General features: G+C 40.4%; 1 protein-coding gene across 2 annotated transcripts in view; it reads left to right on the top strand.

Moving 5' to 3' along the window:
* BBS9 (Bardet-Biedl syndrome 9) overlaps window positions 1–16,675 on the top strand; it is a 1,052,120-nt gene that overhangs the window by 517,269 nt on the left and 518,176 nt on the right. For both annotated transcript variants that reach the window (XM_029589776.1, XM_029589777.1), the window contains one exon: window positions 1,130–1,225. In XM_029589776.1, the coding sequence (XP_029445636.1) occupies window positions 1,130–1,225 (96 nt within the window). The remainder of the gene's footprint in view (window positions 1–1,129; window positions 1,226–16,675) is intronic.

The raw sequence follows: 16,675 nt of genomic DNA, 5'->3' as shown, positions 1-16,675 counted from the left end.
CATAGTGAAACTTATCTAAATGTAGCTACTCAGCTCAGTCAAGTTTCAAAAGCTTTGATCTAGCTGGCTAAGAAAGGATATTGCTAGCTGGATCCATTTGAAAGTGGACCCTTTAAGGAGCTATATGTAGTTGCAATCAGTATAGCTTTTTAACACTTCTATTTTTAAATTTATTTTTGGTCCTGCAGTTTCCTCCTGCTCATTGGGCTTCTAGCTCAGCCTCTGTTGGGCCATGCCATCATGAAAGCTCATTTGGACCTACCCAGGGATTTTCCCCTAGTTTTTATTTCTTTCTCCCAGCTTTAGCCTGTAATTATGGTTGCAGTCCTCAGACTGGTTAAACAATCTGTGTCTCTTTCTAGAACCCAGAAAGCTTGGGTCCTAGGTCTAGCGACCATTTGCCACCATTGTGTGATGGATGGGGTGTTCCCCCTTCTGTATCTGTGAACATGGCCTTTGCAGCATTCCCAGCGCTAACTGTCCCAAGAATTGAAACCTGTCCTACCTTGGGGCAACTTTTGCCAGTGAGCAACCAATCTGAACCCCACGACATAGTTTTTAATGAACTCAGAATAGAATTCAAATTTAAAGGTTGGAATATGACATTTGTTTAAATAGTTCAAAAATAGTCTAAATTTTGGCACTTGAGAAAAAAAAAAAGATTATTATACATTCTAGAATTTGAATGCCTGTCTCTATGTGAAGAACAAGTAACATTCAACATTTCAACTAGTTGAAATTTCTGCCTGATAGTATGACATGTATATTTTTATGCTGAATGGATACCAGATTTAATACTTAAAATTTAATTAGGATTAGGAACTCCTTTAACCTTTTTTTTTTTTTTTAAAGAAAAAATATTTTTATATCAGTTCTAGTTGAAAATGGTAGTGGATAATTGTTCATAATTTAAAATATGGATTTAAATATTCACTTGGATTATAGATAAACTATTTAAAATTCTTTTATTCCAGCTATATTCTAGCTCAATTGTACTAGGTGGACTATAAATGAACATGCACAAATAAAAAGTGCCAACATTAAACTTACATATTACATACAATAAACTATATTTTCAAGTGCTATTATCAAAATACTAGCACTTACATTTCTTATGATTGTCTTGCAGAATTTGCTGACCAGTCTAATGATGATCAGGCCAATGTCTTAGGATTCCATCTCTTAGCTGGTTGCAACGTCACGCTTCTTGCGTCAAAAACATCACGTAAGTACATTCCATATTGTCTTTCTTGATAGGAGTACAGTGCTGATGACTTGTACAAGATGGATTCCTGTGGGCTGGCCTCTGGCCATTGCAGGCTTGGTCTACTGGTTGAATAAAATTACCAGCAGACATTTACTAGTGCCCACAGAATCCCATTGATTCTTACTGCTCATTAGAATTTTGCCATGTACTGCTGTACAGCAGAGTTTCCCATATATCTATTTATTTATTTATTTATAGTTCATTTAAACCAAGGCCCTGAGCATCATACAAAACAATAATCCAAACAATATAACATAGACAGAAAGGACATTAAATAAAAATCAATAATAAAACCTGAGCAACTACAACTGTCCTTTGGTAATTGGAGAGCAGGCTATAAGGAGAAGGCCAGTTTGAAAAAGAAAGTTTTAAGACAGTCCATCAGACTAAATTCCTGGGCAAAGTGTTCAATAACATCTGTGCCGCAACTGAGAATGCTCGCTCCCTCATGTCCACCAGTCTCACCTGCTTTACAGAGGGAACACCCAAGAAGCCTCTTTGTGCAGAGCGCAATGTTCTACCTTGATTATAAACAAAGTTCTCATTTGGATCAGACTTGTGAGCTTAAACACATTTTTTTAGTTGTAATATTTTCTGTTTTTGTTGGAGAAACGTCATGGTACCAGAATAATAATGTGTAAACTTACAAACACGTTCAATAAAAATTAATATATTTTTATGTATTTATTTATTAGAAGCTTTTATATACCGATGAACGTTGGGAACATCTCATCGGTTCACAATGAACCGATGGGATGGGAGGAGGAATAGCCTAGTGGTTAGAGCAGTGGACTATGAACCAGGAGACCAGGGTTCAAGTCCTGCTGTCACTCCTTGTGACCTTGGGCAAGTCACTTTACCTTCCATTGCCTCAGGTACAAAACTTAGATTGTAAGCCCTCTGGGGATAGAAAAATACCTACAGTACCTGAATGTAAACCGGTGTGAATGTCGGTATATAAAAATAATAAATAAATAAATAAAATGAACAAAAAAATGCAGCCAACGAGCTTTACAGAGAACAATGAACAATCCGTATAACATTGAACAAGTTAGGGAGAGAATAACATATAAGGGGCAAGTCAACTAGGGTGTATTGCAGAATTAGAACTGAACAATATACAAAAAGTAAGGGATCAAGCAATGATTAAATACAAATTGATTAAATAAAAGAATGTCATAGGTTAAGAATATGACTGTCATATAAGTCAGAAGTTAAGAGTGTCATATAAGAAAGGATGTCATAAAAGTTAAAATAACTTAGAATTCAAAAATATAAGTTATAGTAACGCAGTATTAGGAGGAAAGTAGTTATGAGTAAACTTGTGTAAACAGGGAAGCTTGTTCCAGAGGACGGTTCCCGCCAAGGAAAATGCCCGGGCTCTAGTGGAACCGAGTTTATACTGCTTAGGGGAAGGGATGGGAAGTGTTGCTCTGTGTTGCTGTCTTATGGGTCTGTTTGAGCTGTGAAAGGAAAGGTGCTCAGATAACCAGTGCATGTCTTGGTTGTGTAGTGCTTTATGGATTAGAGTGAGGGTTTTGTACGTTATTCTCTCTGCGACAGGTAACCAATGAAGGTGTTTTAACACCGGGGTGATGTGATCGTTTTTGTGTGTGTTTGTGAGGATGCGTGCAGCAGCATTTTGGAGTAATTGGAGTGGTTGGAGTGTGCTTTTGGCTAAACCTAGGAGAAGGGCATTACAGTAGTCAATTTTGGATAGAATGAATGCTTGTAGGATAGTGCGAAAGTCATTGAGGTGAAGTAGGGGTTTGATTTTTTTTAGGGTGTGCAGTTTGAAGTAACAGGCTTTGAGTGTGTTGTTAATGTATTTATTGAAGGAAAGATGGTTATCAATGGTGATGCCAAGACTGCGTACATGTTCGTTGGAAACCAAAGGGGGAAGGGGATTGTAGCCTGGGTGCAGGGGAGGGGTGATGTGAAGTATCTCTTGGCAGAGTTGAGTGCTAGAAAGTTGCTTGTTAATAGTGTGTTAAACACCGAAAGAGTGGAATTCCAGGTCTCGGTAGCTTTTTGAAGTGTGTCTTTTACAGGAATAAGAATTTGCACATCATCGGCGTAAATAAAGTGTGGGAGGCCTAGATTGGATAAAAGGTTGCAGAGCAGGAGGAGGTAGATGTTAAACAGAGTGGAGGACAGGGAGGAGCCTTGTGGTACACCTTGTGGTAGGGGGATAGTTTTGGAGGTGCAGTTGCCTATTTGTACACTGTATTGCCTGACTTGTAAGTAGGATTGGAACCATTGCAAGGCTGGACCTGAAATGCCAATATCTGAGAGGCGTTGTGCGAGTATTTTATGATTGACAGTGTCAAATGCAGCAGAGATATCCAGGAGGATCAGAATATGTCAAGACTTTTGAGGATGTAATAGGAAAGAGAAGTTAGTAGAGTCTCATTGCTGTGGTGTCATCGAAAACCAAATTGCGATTGTGAGAGAATGTTGTGTTCGTCTAGGTAATCAGTTAGTTGCCGGTTAACTGCCTTTTCAAGGATTTTAGCGATGAAAGGTGAGTTTGAGATGGGGTGAAAGTTGGAGAGGTCTGCAGGATCAAGAGTTGGTTTTTTTAAGATGGGTTTAACAATGGCATGTTTAAGATTATCAGGAACAATACCAAGTGCAATGGATCTATTGATGATGTTAGAGATGGGCTTGGCGATGATGTTAGGGATAGTGAGGAGGGTTTTAGTAGGGATAGTGTCCGAGGGGTGTGTGCATGGTCTCATTTTTTTAACAATGGATTCAATTTCCGCTGAGGAAATGGTGTCAAGAGTGGGGAGCCTTGCAGGAATGCTGTCAACAAGGCAGGCAGGTGATGCTTGGGTGGAAGGGAAACGCGACATGATGTTGCTAATTTTTGTGTTAAAGAATATGGCTAGTTTGTCACATTTTTTCTGTTCATCGGTAACTTGTGAACAGGTAGTACTGTATTTAGTTAAGCTGTTAACTAATTCAGAAAGGGCTCAAGGATTAAACTGTAGGTGGTGGATTCTATGTGTGTAGAAATCTCTTTTTGCTTTGTCAATGGCTGTTCTGTATGTATGCAGGTGGTGTTTGAAAGTAGTGAGGGAAGCCGAGATGGGGTTTTTGCGCCATTTTCTCTCAAGTTTTCTGAGGGTACATTTCATGGCTCTAAGCTCAGTAGTATACCAGGGTTGCTTTTTACTTTTAGAAGGGTCAATCAAGCGCAATTGTACGGGGCAGAGCACTTCAGCAACAGAGTTAGTAATGTGATGCCATAACTCAAGGGCAGTTTCTGCATCAGTGAGGTCGAGTTTGTTGAGCTCTAATGTGAGGGCTGTTACTAGGTCTTCTTGGTTGCAGTTGTGTCTGAATTGGATAGATTTTTTGGGTTGTGTGGGGGTGAGGGAGCTGTTTATGGAGCAGGAGATATCGATGCAGAAGTGATCCGACCAGGGAATAGGGGTGCAAGTGGGTGAGTTGGATTGAGTGAGAGAATTGGTGAATACGAGGTCCAAGGTGTGGCCTGCTCTATGTGTGAGGTTGGAAATTAGTTGCTTGAAGCCTAGAGCATCTAAGGCAGATAAAATGGCCTTGCAGGAGGAGGTGTTTGGTGTAGCATCAACATGGATGTTGAAGTCACCAAGGATAACTGCTGGAAGGTGAATGTTTATGTGTTTAGAAATGTACTCAATAATGATAGAAGGGTTCTTTTTGAGGAGCCCTGGAGGAGCATAGGCAAGGCAAAGTTGCAGGTTGGGGGCGGTAAAGAGGCTGATTTCTAGTTTGTGCGGTGACTGAATGAGTTTCTGTGAGATTTAAAAGGATTTTTTGGCTGCTAGTAAGAGGCCACCTCCTTTTTTTTTGGTCTGGGAATAGAAAAAATGTCGTATGACTGGCAGGGTAGTTGGTTGATAATGGCTGTGTCTGATTCCTTTAACCATGTTTCAGTGATGGCAAGAAGATCAGGTTTGTCATCTGTGAGGATGTCGTGGATTATTGGAGTTTTTTTGGAGATGGATTGGGTATTAAGTAGGAGGATCGTGAAAGTGGTGAAACCAATTAAATGTGTGATAGGAGTGATCATGATGGGTAGCAGATTTCTGTGTCTTTCCAGTGGGCCTGTACAGGGGGGGATAGGGAGCAACCGGGCATGGAGTTTGTTGGTTGGGATGATGGAGGTTTGCATAATGGGTGCACAGGGAAGAGAATTAATCCAAGATGATAGAGAACGGGGAAGAATTGCAGTGGGGCAATGGCAAGGAGCAAAAAAGAAGGGAGTAGGGATTGTTAAGGTAACGGTGGGAGTGGTATATATATATTAATAAATGGTGAAATAAAACCAAACATAAAAATATGTATATAAACCAAAATATAATAAAGAAGCTCTAAAAACCTTTCATGGCCATAAAGGAAAAGATCAGTCAATATAAATATGAAAATATAAGACAAATAAATCTGATGAAAATGACCTTTGAACTGCTTCACATATGTTTAGTACTATATGTATAACAAGGTAGAGATGGAAAGTCAAAAAATAAGAAAGTGGAATATCTCTAGATAAGTGGTGAATAGTCTTCCGTGATGAACCAGGGATTTTATGAACATATACCAGTGATCATCTGTCCACTCAGGATGCCACAGGAATATTTTCCTCCGACCACGTAAATGAAATATTTAAAATGCAATAAACACAAAAAATAGAGGAAAGATAAACTAACTGTATATAGCATATGTTACAAAATTGTTTAGGCTTCCTGTCTCTACAAGTTCAAAGGACATTTTTCTAAGATTTATTTATTGTCTTAAATATTTTAATATTTCTATTGACTGATGTTTTCCTGAATGTATTTTAATGTTCATAGGGTTAAACCGCTAATGCAGGCATAACTTGCCGAAACATTCCCAAGTCAGATTTTTAGCATTCTTTTACGATTTTATGGTTTATGTACATATTTTTAGGTTTGGTTTTATGTCACCATTTATTAAATATTATAGTTATCAATGTTGCATTTTTACACATCTTGTTATTCTTGTGTCACCACTCTTCTCCTTTATTGGTGATATTATTTATCCTTCAGTTTCAAATCATGACTTTCTAGTAATGTGTGGTACTTGTTAATGGGACAAATTATTCTGATTTAAAAATTAATATAGCTTACTTTTAGTATATTGACTCATTAGTTAGTTAATAGCAATCAAATAATTTTTAGAGCCATTTCCATGGGTATAACAGTGCTTTATCCTCGGAAATAAGCTCTTTGAAAAATGTCCACCTTCTGTGCAGATAAAATTTATGCACATTGTTCAATTTCAAATCTTTATGTGATGGGCATTGTTATAATAATTATGGCTCCTTTAACACAGGATCATTGTTTTTATTTTTCATTGCAGATAAAATTCACAAGTGCAGAAATAGCCAACATTTTCCCAAAATATTTATAGTTTTCATTGGTGTCCTTTCTTAAATGTGCACAAATAGCAGTCTTATAGCAGGATCATCTGACATTTCTCCCAATGAAAAGGTTGAGACCAAACTTACTTTCAGTTGAGAGGAAACCATGTGATGATATACAGCTATTTAGAGGTGTCAGTTTCTGAGTTTGTGTCAGAGTCCTATGTGGTCAAGATGAAAATGCAACATACCAGTTTACCTTAAGCAAGGGTAGATGGAAATTCATTGATCCCCTGAAGCAAGTACCATATCACTACCAAAATGCAGCTACGTCAGGAACACCTGAATGTAATCCGCTTTGAAGTGGCGAAAAACAAAATCTAAATAAATAAAAATAAATAAATAACATTGAGATAAGTGCCTTCACTGAACTTTATTGCATGTGATATTGAGATAAGTGACTTTATTGAATAGTACCTAATATGGGGATGTTGTACACAGTAATAAGAGTCAAAGCCTAGAAATGTGTTCACTGCTTTTGAATTTGGTTAGCAAAGAAAAAAAAATCCCGTGTTAAAGAAGCCATGAGTAGAACTGTGACTATCACACACAGATTTGAAAGTTACTGGAGCAACATGTATGAAAACACTTTTAAATTTTAAGGTGTATTATTGTTGTTATTGGGAAACCTCTATTTTTCATTGTCTAAAGACACTGTAATAACAGCAATTTTCAAAAGCTATTACTTGCCTGATTTATTCAGATTGAAGGACTGTCTAAAAATTACCCTGCGCTTTATCCAGTTATGTATCCTCATTCCAGTGTACTTTATCCTCTCAATCCACTATAAAGCTGCTGGTCCTGCATTTCATGCCAACTGAATGCTATGCTCATGATATCTCGGGTGCTGCAGTCACCAGGCACCTCTATACTCACACCGGAGATTCCGTGGCTGATTACTCTTTGTAGGCTGCCTCCAGTAACCAAATCCTTACTATTTCAGTCTTGGGGGTTGCAATTGGAAACGCCAGATCTGATTGGTTCAATCCTTCCTCTTATGTCAAACCTGCAACCTATCATGGCGTGAGATCCCCTGCTAGTGTAGGAAGAAGATGTTTCTCTGCCAACACCATCGCAAAGATCACAGCAGGCAATGGAGCAGATCATGCATATCATCCACGGCTTCTTTGCCTCTTCCCTTGCAAAACCAGCACTACCTTTCCAAACATTACTGGTTTATCCACTAGTGTCATCGAAGCAAGTCCCATCTCTGCTACTACAACAAGTATTGCCCGATGCTCCACCTATGCTGACCCTCTCATCTTCTGAGGTGGTGGGATCATCAAATTCAAACCTACCATCCCCATCTTTGTCATCACCAGACAAACTGTGTTATCTACGTGCCTTACCATCCTCTCACTCATAGTCACGTGCTCCTTCACCAGAGGCGTCCCCAGGGAGTTCTAACAGAATTCTGTCTGATCTTCCACCAGCTCTGCTAGATCATACCTTACTGCTGGAAAGACCTCATTTACTCAAAGTTTGTGGGGAAAAAATGGGCTCAGCACTGAATGTTGAAGTTCGTGAAAACTCCAATCTGAGAACAGAGCTTACTCAAAATACTTGACCTCCCATTGGAACCAACAGCTAGCCTGCTCATGATTTAGATGCTGTCCAGATGAGCATGTGGGAGACTCCCAGTTCTAGAATCATGGTGGCACTAAAGTTGAACTTGAAGTACTGCATGAAGAAATCTTCTGGGTACGGTGTGGTTGTGCTCCTCCATCAGTCAGTCATGCTGGAGTCGGCTCTCAAGAAACTTACTTCATTCCAATTCCTCATCTGGCAAGGATCATTGCTTGCTAGATGACTTCAGGAACAACATATTCCAAGGAACCATGCTCATGACTAGAATTACTCAACATTACTTCTAAATGGTGCAATATGTCCATGTCTAAATCCAAAGGTTATCCAGTCTGATTCTGGCAAGCCTTTCTCCCCATTATTATTAAGCAAAAATCAATTTGGAGTACCAAGTTCAACAAAAGATCAATATACCTTGTATTATTTTTCTTAAGAGACTTTCATAATAAGGAGCAAATCTTGTTAAGGAGCATAGTTCTTAGTCCACAAAGGCTTATAACTCACTCCATATATAGGGGCGGATTTTAAGAGCCCTGCTCGCGTAAATCCGCCCGGATTTACGCGAGCAGGGCCCTGCGCGCCGGTGCGCCTATTTTACATAGGCCTACCGGCGCGCGCAGAGCCCCGGGACTCGCGTAAGTCCCGGGGTTCTCCGAGGGGGGCGTGTCGGGGGCAGTCCCGGTCGTCGCGGTGTTTTCAGGGCGTGTCGGCAGCGTTTTGGGGGCGGGTACGGGGCGTGGCTACGGCCCGGGGCGGTCCGGGGGCGTGGCCGCGCCCTCCGTACCCGCCCCCAGGTCGCGGCCCGGCGCGCAAGAGGCCCGCTGGCGCGCGGGGATTTACGCCTCCCTCCGGGAGGCGTAAATCCCCCGACAAAGGTAAGGTGGGGGCTTAGACAGGGCCGGGTGGGTGGGTTAGGTAGGTGAGGGGAGGGCAAAAGGAAGTTCCCTCCGAGGCCGCTCCGATTTCGGAGCGGCCTCGGAGGGAACGGGGGTAGGCTGCGCGGCTCGGTGCACGCCGGCTATACAAAATCGATAGCCTTGCGCGCGCCGATCCAGGTTTTTAGCAGATACGTGCGGCTCCGTGCGTATCTACTAAAATCCAGCGTACTTTTGTTTGCGCCTGGAGCGCAAACAAAAGTAGGCCTATTCGCGGAGTATGAAAATCCGCCCCATAATGAACACATGCCAAACTTTAACTATTCAGATGGTATCTAGTTCTAAAAGGAGATTTATTTGAGTCGGATACTTCAGCGGAGTTTGCATAAGTGCTATTTGATCAATATAGTTTTAATTGCAAAAATATTGTTTTCTAAAAATAAAGGAGACCTATGATTAAAGTTTGGAGCTATATTTCCTTGTATATGGAGTTAGTTCCCTATTACTCAAGATGTTCTTTTTGTGTTTACCATCCATATAAGTTGCTGCCTTTGCACAACACCATCCACTCCCTGTTCATACTCATCAGAAAGAATGATGCCATCAGAAGGCTCCTCCATAGGACAGTTTTTGATCACAACACTTCCCTCCCCCATACTTCTTCAAGGTAGGGGGAAGAAGTCAAGGCAGAATTTAGTCCTTTATTCAATCTTGGCACCAAATCATCAATGACCAATGAGCCCAGAGGATTGTCCACAATGGCTACCGCTTATATTTTTCCGGACTCCCATCTACTCAACATCTTCATCACACCTTCCACAGCTTTGCCAAGAGGTCCAATACTTACTGGAGCAACAGGCAATTCGGGAAGTTCCTTTGGCTCACCACAACCGAGGATTTTACTCTCAGTACTTCCTAGTCCCCAAGAAGTCGGGGGGACTTCAGCCAATTCTGGACTTAAGGGATCTGAACGAATTTCTCTACCAAGAAATTGTAACTCACTTTGTATATGCTGACGATATACAGATCTTAATCCCTGTCACGGATCCCACCTCTAGCTCCCTACACTTCTGGAATAACTGCCTCAGCTCCATCAATAGTCTACTCTCAAGTCTCAATCTAGTTCTTAACACCTCAAAAACAGAACTTCTATTCATCTCCCCTAAGGACAACAACCCCCTCACTCTCCATCCCTCACCATTTGTAAACCACGTGAGAGATCTAGGAGCTATGCTTGACACCAGAATGAACCTCAAAAAATTAATTAACACCATCACCAAGGAATGCTTCCACAAGCTTCACGTCCTGAAACAAATAAAACCTCTCCTTCACTTTCAAGACTACAGGTCAGTACTACAAGCCATACTGTTCTCAAAGATAGACTACTGTAACGCGCTCCTCCTTGGCCTTCCAGCTGCCTCAACGAAAACACTACAGATGCTCCAAAATGCCGCAGCAAGGATCCTTACTAACTCTCGGCGCAAGGACCACATCACACCAATCCTAAAAAACCTACATTGGCTACCTATCACCCACAGAATAATGTTCATCATCATCCATAAAAACATATATCACCGATCTACTCTACAACTCAAAATACCTCTCGAACTTCACGTTTCCACAAGACCGATCAGATCTGCTTACATAGGAACGCTCCAAGCCCCCCCTAAGAAATCCACTAGTCACACTTCCATACAGAAACGAACATTGTCCACTGCCGGTCCGTATCACTGGAATCTTCTTCCCCCGGAACTTCGACAAGAACAATGCCCGATTTCATTCAAAAAGAAACTTAAAACATGGCTGTTCACACAAGCCTTCTCTTAATGGACACCCTACAAACAGCACATCTATGCACTCCTTTTTCACAGATCCGCCCCTTCCTCCTCCTTCTTTCGTACCTGCAATTTTATAGACCTTAAGATTAAACTATTGTCTAAGCTTCCGCCCCTTCCTCCTCCTTCTTTCGTACCTGCAATTTTATAGACCTAAAGATTAAGTTATGATCTAAGCTTGCTACATTCGTTCTTATGTTAAACTGTGTTATGTTACACTTAACTATGTTACAATTTATTATGTTAATCGTATGCTTTTGCTCTCTACTCTCCCACCCTGTAAATCCCCTGTTCATTGTAACTTTATCTTCCTAGTTAATCGGTTACCCCTTGTTTCAATGTAAACCGGTACGATAAGACACTAGTCTTGAGTATCGGTATATCAAAAGTATTTAAATAAAATAAATAAATAGGAAAAGTTCAAAATGAACTCACTGAACATGATATTACCGTTCATCTGGAGAGGAGATTGGATGTGCTCCCTGGATTTTAAGAATACCTTTGCTCACATTACTATACACCCCTTCTTTTGGCTCTACCTATGTTTTCAAGTGAAATCCAGAAACTACAAGTACAGTATACTTCCCGTTGATATTTCGGCTACCCCTCAAGTCTTTACAAATGCCTTGCACTGATGGCAGCCCATGTGAGATGATTAAGCATTTGCTTCTTCTCATATCTGGATGACTGGCTCATCGCATCTCCCTCGAGGAATGGCGTGGAGCAAGCCCTGATATCGACAATAGAGACCCTTCAGACAGTGGGTTTTCTGATCAACTTTGAGAAATCGATTCTGGTCCCGACACAGCATGTTTTGTTCTAGAGGAACCATATTCAATTCAGTTCATGAGAGATCATTTCTCCCACAGACAGATCAAATTCCCTGTCTCGACTGGTCAAGAACCTTCGTTCCTTAGTTTCTTCTACTATACTCAAAATCTTGATGCTAATGGGTCACATAGTGGCAGCAATCCATCTGGTGTCATTCATTTGCTTACATATGTGCTGCTTTCAGTTGGTCTCCTGTCTCAGTGAAACCAACTATTGCGACCTCTGACCACGTCTCTTTGGGTCACACCAGAGATGCAGCAAGAAATCTCCTGGTAGATGAAACTAACAGTTCTCTACAATGGATATTAAATATAGATGTGTCCAACATAGGCTGGGTCACTCACACTGGTTCCTTCAAATCTCAGGGCCCTTGGTCCCCTGAGGAGCATCATCTACAGATCAGCATTCTCAAGCTAAGGACTTTAAAAAAAAAATGCCCTGCAAACCTTCAAACATTTACTAGCTAATTTTAAAAGGAATGTGCGTACACCCATAAACGTGCATATCAACGCACGAGCAGAGATATGCTGTGATTTTATATGTGCACGCATGTACATGCGTATCATTCAAAATCCCCCTGCCGTGTATATGTGCGAGCAATCTTAAGAGGTGGCTCAAGTAAATGTGCCGCATATTTCCACTAGGGCTTTAGTGGCTTTTACGTGCATATCCAGGCGGATTTTAAAATATGCTCGCCCAAGGGAAAAACCAGTTTTTCCAATTAATTCACTGGTTTCTCCAGTTGATATTGAGGTCTTCAAGACCCCTATGTTTTTTCTTCCTGTAAACCCCCACTTGACCACGAACCTTCACGCTATTCTATAAGCCCTAAAACTCGAGATCTCTAGACTTGCTTTTATCAGGACCTGCAGCAAAGTTATACAGATAACACATGGATACACGCCATGGTCAGCTTTTTTAAAATTCAGAGTCAAACACATGTCTTAGCCCCGTCCCAGAATACCCATGCCCTGATCCTTTTCCATCCCCTTATTCTTGTTGCACGCATGGAGATCCTTAAAATTCGCATTACTCACATTACTTGCATGTGGCCATTTTTGCATGAGCAATGTTTTTAAAATCTACCTCTTAGATTGGGCACACATATGCATGCAGTCAGGATATTTTATAATATGAATGCTTATATGTGCACAAGTTATAAAATGACCACATATCTGGGTGCTCATACTCTAGTTTGAAAGTTACCATCTAAGTCAGTTGGGCTCTTCCTAAGCTGATGGAAGATATTATCCTCTCTGCTAGGAAGTCTTTAACTACTCCTTTAAATGGAAAAGATATTCCATATGGTGTTCGACTCATAAACTGGACCCATTCACCTGTGAAGCCTGAAATCTACTGGCTTACCTCCATCATTTGTCTCAAGCTAGCCTCACAATGCCATCAGTACGTATTCATCTCAGTGCTATTATGGCGTAACATATCCTAGTTGATAACAAGCCCATATCAACCCATCCTTTGGTTTCTAGATTCATGAAAGGCCTGATGCAGCTTAAACCTCCAATTTGTTAATCACCTGTGCCATGGTATTTCAATGTCGTTCTCATCTATTTAATGCAGCCTCCTTTACAGTGCTTGGATTATTAAGTACCTCACCTGGAAAGTAGTTTTCCTGGTTGTGGTTATATCCACAAGCAGAGTGTAAACTCCAAACACTAAGAACATAAGAAAATAAGATTTTCCATACTGGGTCAGACCAAAGATCCATCAAGCCCAGTATCCTGTTTCCAACAGTGGCTAAGCCAGGTCACAAATACCTGGCAGGATCCCAAGGAGTAGATAGATTTCAAGCTGCTTATCCCAAGAATAAGCAGTGGATTTCTGCAACTCTACCTTAATAATAGTTAATGGATTTTTCCTCCAGGAACTTGTCCAAACCTTTTTTAAACACTACTACCCTAATAGCTTTTACCACATCCTTTAGCAACAAATTCCAGAGCTTAATTATGCGTTGAGTAAACACATATTTTCTCTTTTTAGTTTTAAATGTATTACCTAGTAACTTCATTGTGTGTCCCCTGGTCTTTGTACTTTTTGAAAGATTAAACAACTGATTAACATTTAATTGTTCCATTCCACTCATTTTATAAACCTCCATCATATCTCCCCTCAGCCATCTCTTTTCCAAGCTGGAGTCCTAACCTCTTTAGCCTTTCTTCATAGGAGAATTGTTCCATCCCCTTTATCATTTGGTCTTCCTTTTCTGCTCCTTTCTAATTCTGCTGTATCTTTTTTGTGATGTGGTGACCTGCACTGCACACAGTATGCAAGATGAGGTGCACCATGCAGCCATATAGAGGCATTATGATACTCTCCATTTTGTTCTCTATTCCTTTCCTAATAATCCCTAGCATTCTATTTGCTTTCTTGGCTGCTGCTTCACACTGAGCAGAAGATTTCAACGTATTTTCAACTATGACACCTGGCTCCTTTTCCTGAATGGTGATTCCTAATGTGGAACCTTGCATTATGTAGTTATAATTTGGGTTACTCTTCCCTTGTTCACATTAAATTTCATTTTCTGTTTGTATGCCCAGACTCCTAGTTTTGAAACGTCCTGTTTCACTTCTTTCCATTTCCAAGTTATTTATAAATATATTAAAAAGTAGTGGTCCCAGAACAGATCCCTGGGGTACTCCCCTATTAACCTTTTTACATTGGGAAAATGTATCATTTAGCGCTATTTTCTGTTTTCTTTCTTTTAACCAGTTGGCAGTCCACAAAAAGACACTGCCCCTTATCCCATGACTTTTTAATTTCCTAAGAAGTATCTAATGAGAGACTTTGTCAAATGCTTTCTGGACATACAAATACACTATATCAACTGACTCACCTTTATCTACATGTTTGTTTACGCCCTCAAAAAAAGTAGCAAATTTGTGAAGCAAGATTTCCCTTGGCTACATTCATGTTGAACATAAAATTTCATACTGGGTCAGACCAAGGGTCCATCAGGCCCAGTATCCTGTTTCCAACAGTGCCAATCCAAGTCACAAGTACCTGGCAAGTACCCAAAAATTAGATAATAACTCCACTCCTCTAACAGACCAACGAGAGATATCCACAAAGGCACTCTGAAATTTCCCCCTACTAAAGCCACTCGCCTCTCTACGACCAAAGACAGAGCTTTTTCAATTGCAGGCCCAGCTATCTGGAACAATATCCCAGCAAATCTCAGATTGGAACCCTGCCTCTTAACCTTCAGAAAAAGACTAAAGATGTGGCTCTTTCACCAAGCCTTCCCAGATCCACCGGATAATCACTAGTTTGAGCCTCACTTCTTACAAGGACTTTGACACACTTCCTCCTGAACAATGGACACTGGCATTTCCTGGTTAAAGCATATGCTCTAACCCGTTAAATTATTCGTATCATGTTATATTTATTCTACCTGCCTCTATCTTCCTTCCAGCTTGTCTTTAAGCCTCCAAGTTTTCCATACCTTGTTGATTGTAACTTTGACTTATTCCTTTTCCTTTGTTATCTATTATTTACCAGAATTGTTACCTCAGTTTTACCCTTTGTTAAAATGTAAACCGATCCGATATGGTTATCTACTATGAAGGTCGGTATAAAAAACTGCTAAATAAATAAATAAATAAATAAATAAATAAATAATCACAAGCTACTATTGCTTATTAATTACTGAAATAGCACTTTATGGATTTTTCCTCTAGGAACATATCCAAACCTTTTTTTAAACCCAGTTACACTAACTGCTGTAAGCACATCCTCTGGCAATGAATTCCAGAGCTTAACTATGCGGTGAGTAAAAATATTTTTTCATAGATTTGGTTTAAATGAGCTACTTGTTAACTTCATGGAGTGCCCCTGGTCCTTCTATTATCTGAGAGAGTAAATAACCGATTTACATTAACTTGTTCAAGTCCTTTCATGATTTTGTAGACTTGTATCATATCCCCCCTCAGTCATCTGTTCTCCAAACTGAACAACCCTAACTTCTTTAGCCTTTCCTCATAAGGCAGCCATTCCATGCCCCTTATCATTTTCGTCACCCTTCTCTGCACTTTCTCCATTGCAGCTATATCCTTTTTGAGATGCATGACCAGAATTGCACACAATATTCATGGTATGGTCTCATCATGGAGCAATACTGAGGCATTATGACATCCTCCGTTTTATTTTCCATTCCCTTCTTAATAATCCCTAACATACTGATTGCTTTTTTGATCGCCACAGCACACTGAGCCAACAATTTCAATTGATTACCACTATGATGCCTAGATCTCTTTCCTGGGTGGTAATACCTAACATTGTATAATTTTAGCAAGGGTTATTTTTCTCTGTATGCATCACTTTGCACTTGTCCACGTTAAATTTCATCTGCCATTTTGAAGCCCAATCTTCCAGTCTCGCAAGGTCCTCATGCAATTCATCACAATGCTCTTGAGATTTAATTACGCTGCATAATTTTGTGTCATGCGTAGCAAATTTGATCACCTTACCCTTTCCAGATCAACTTGTTACGGTAGCTACTACCCCGAATCAATTAAGCATGATACTTGACTTGGAATAAGTATCCAGCGCAGCTCACTGCTTCAGCAACAGAGGGAATTAAGTAAAGAAGATTTTTATTCAGACAACCAACAATGGCTGAATTGCACATGCAGGGTAAACAAACGGGAGTAGCTTGCTTATTACGGCGGTTACTACCCCAAACCAATTAGCTAGATACTTCACTTAGATGCAGCTCCAGCACTGCTGTCTGCATCAATGGTGGGGGTGGAAGGGAATTGGAACCAAAAAGTTACCAATAAGGGCCCTGACCTCAGCGGTCAGAGTAACAGATTATGAAAACAAATAGGTGTGAAAG

This window comes from Rhinatrema bivittatum, chromosome 2 (assembly GCF_901001135.1).
Source record: "Rhinatrema bivittatum chromosome 2, aRhiBiv1.1, whole genome shotgun sequence".
Lineage (NCBI taxonomy): Eukaryota > Metazoa > Chordata > Amphibia > Gymnophiona > Rhinatrematidae > Rhinatrema > Rhinatrema bivittatum.
Note: the sequence above shows the minus strand (reverse complement) of the source record. Positions and strands in the feature narration are given on the sequence as shown.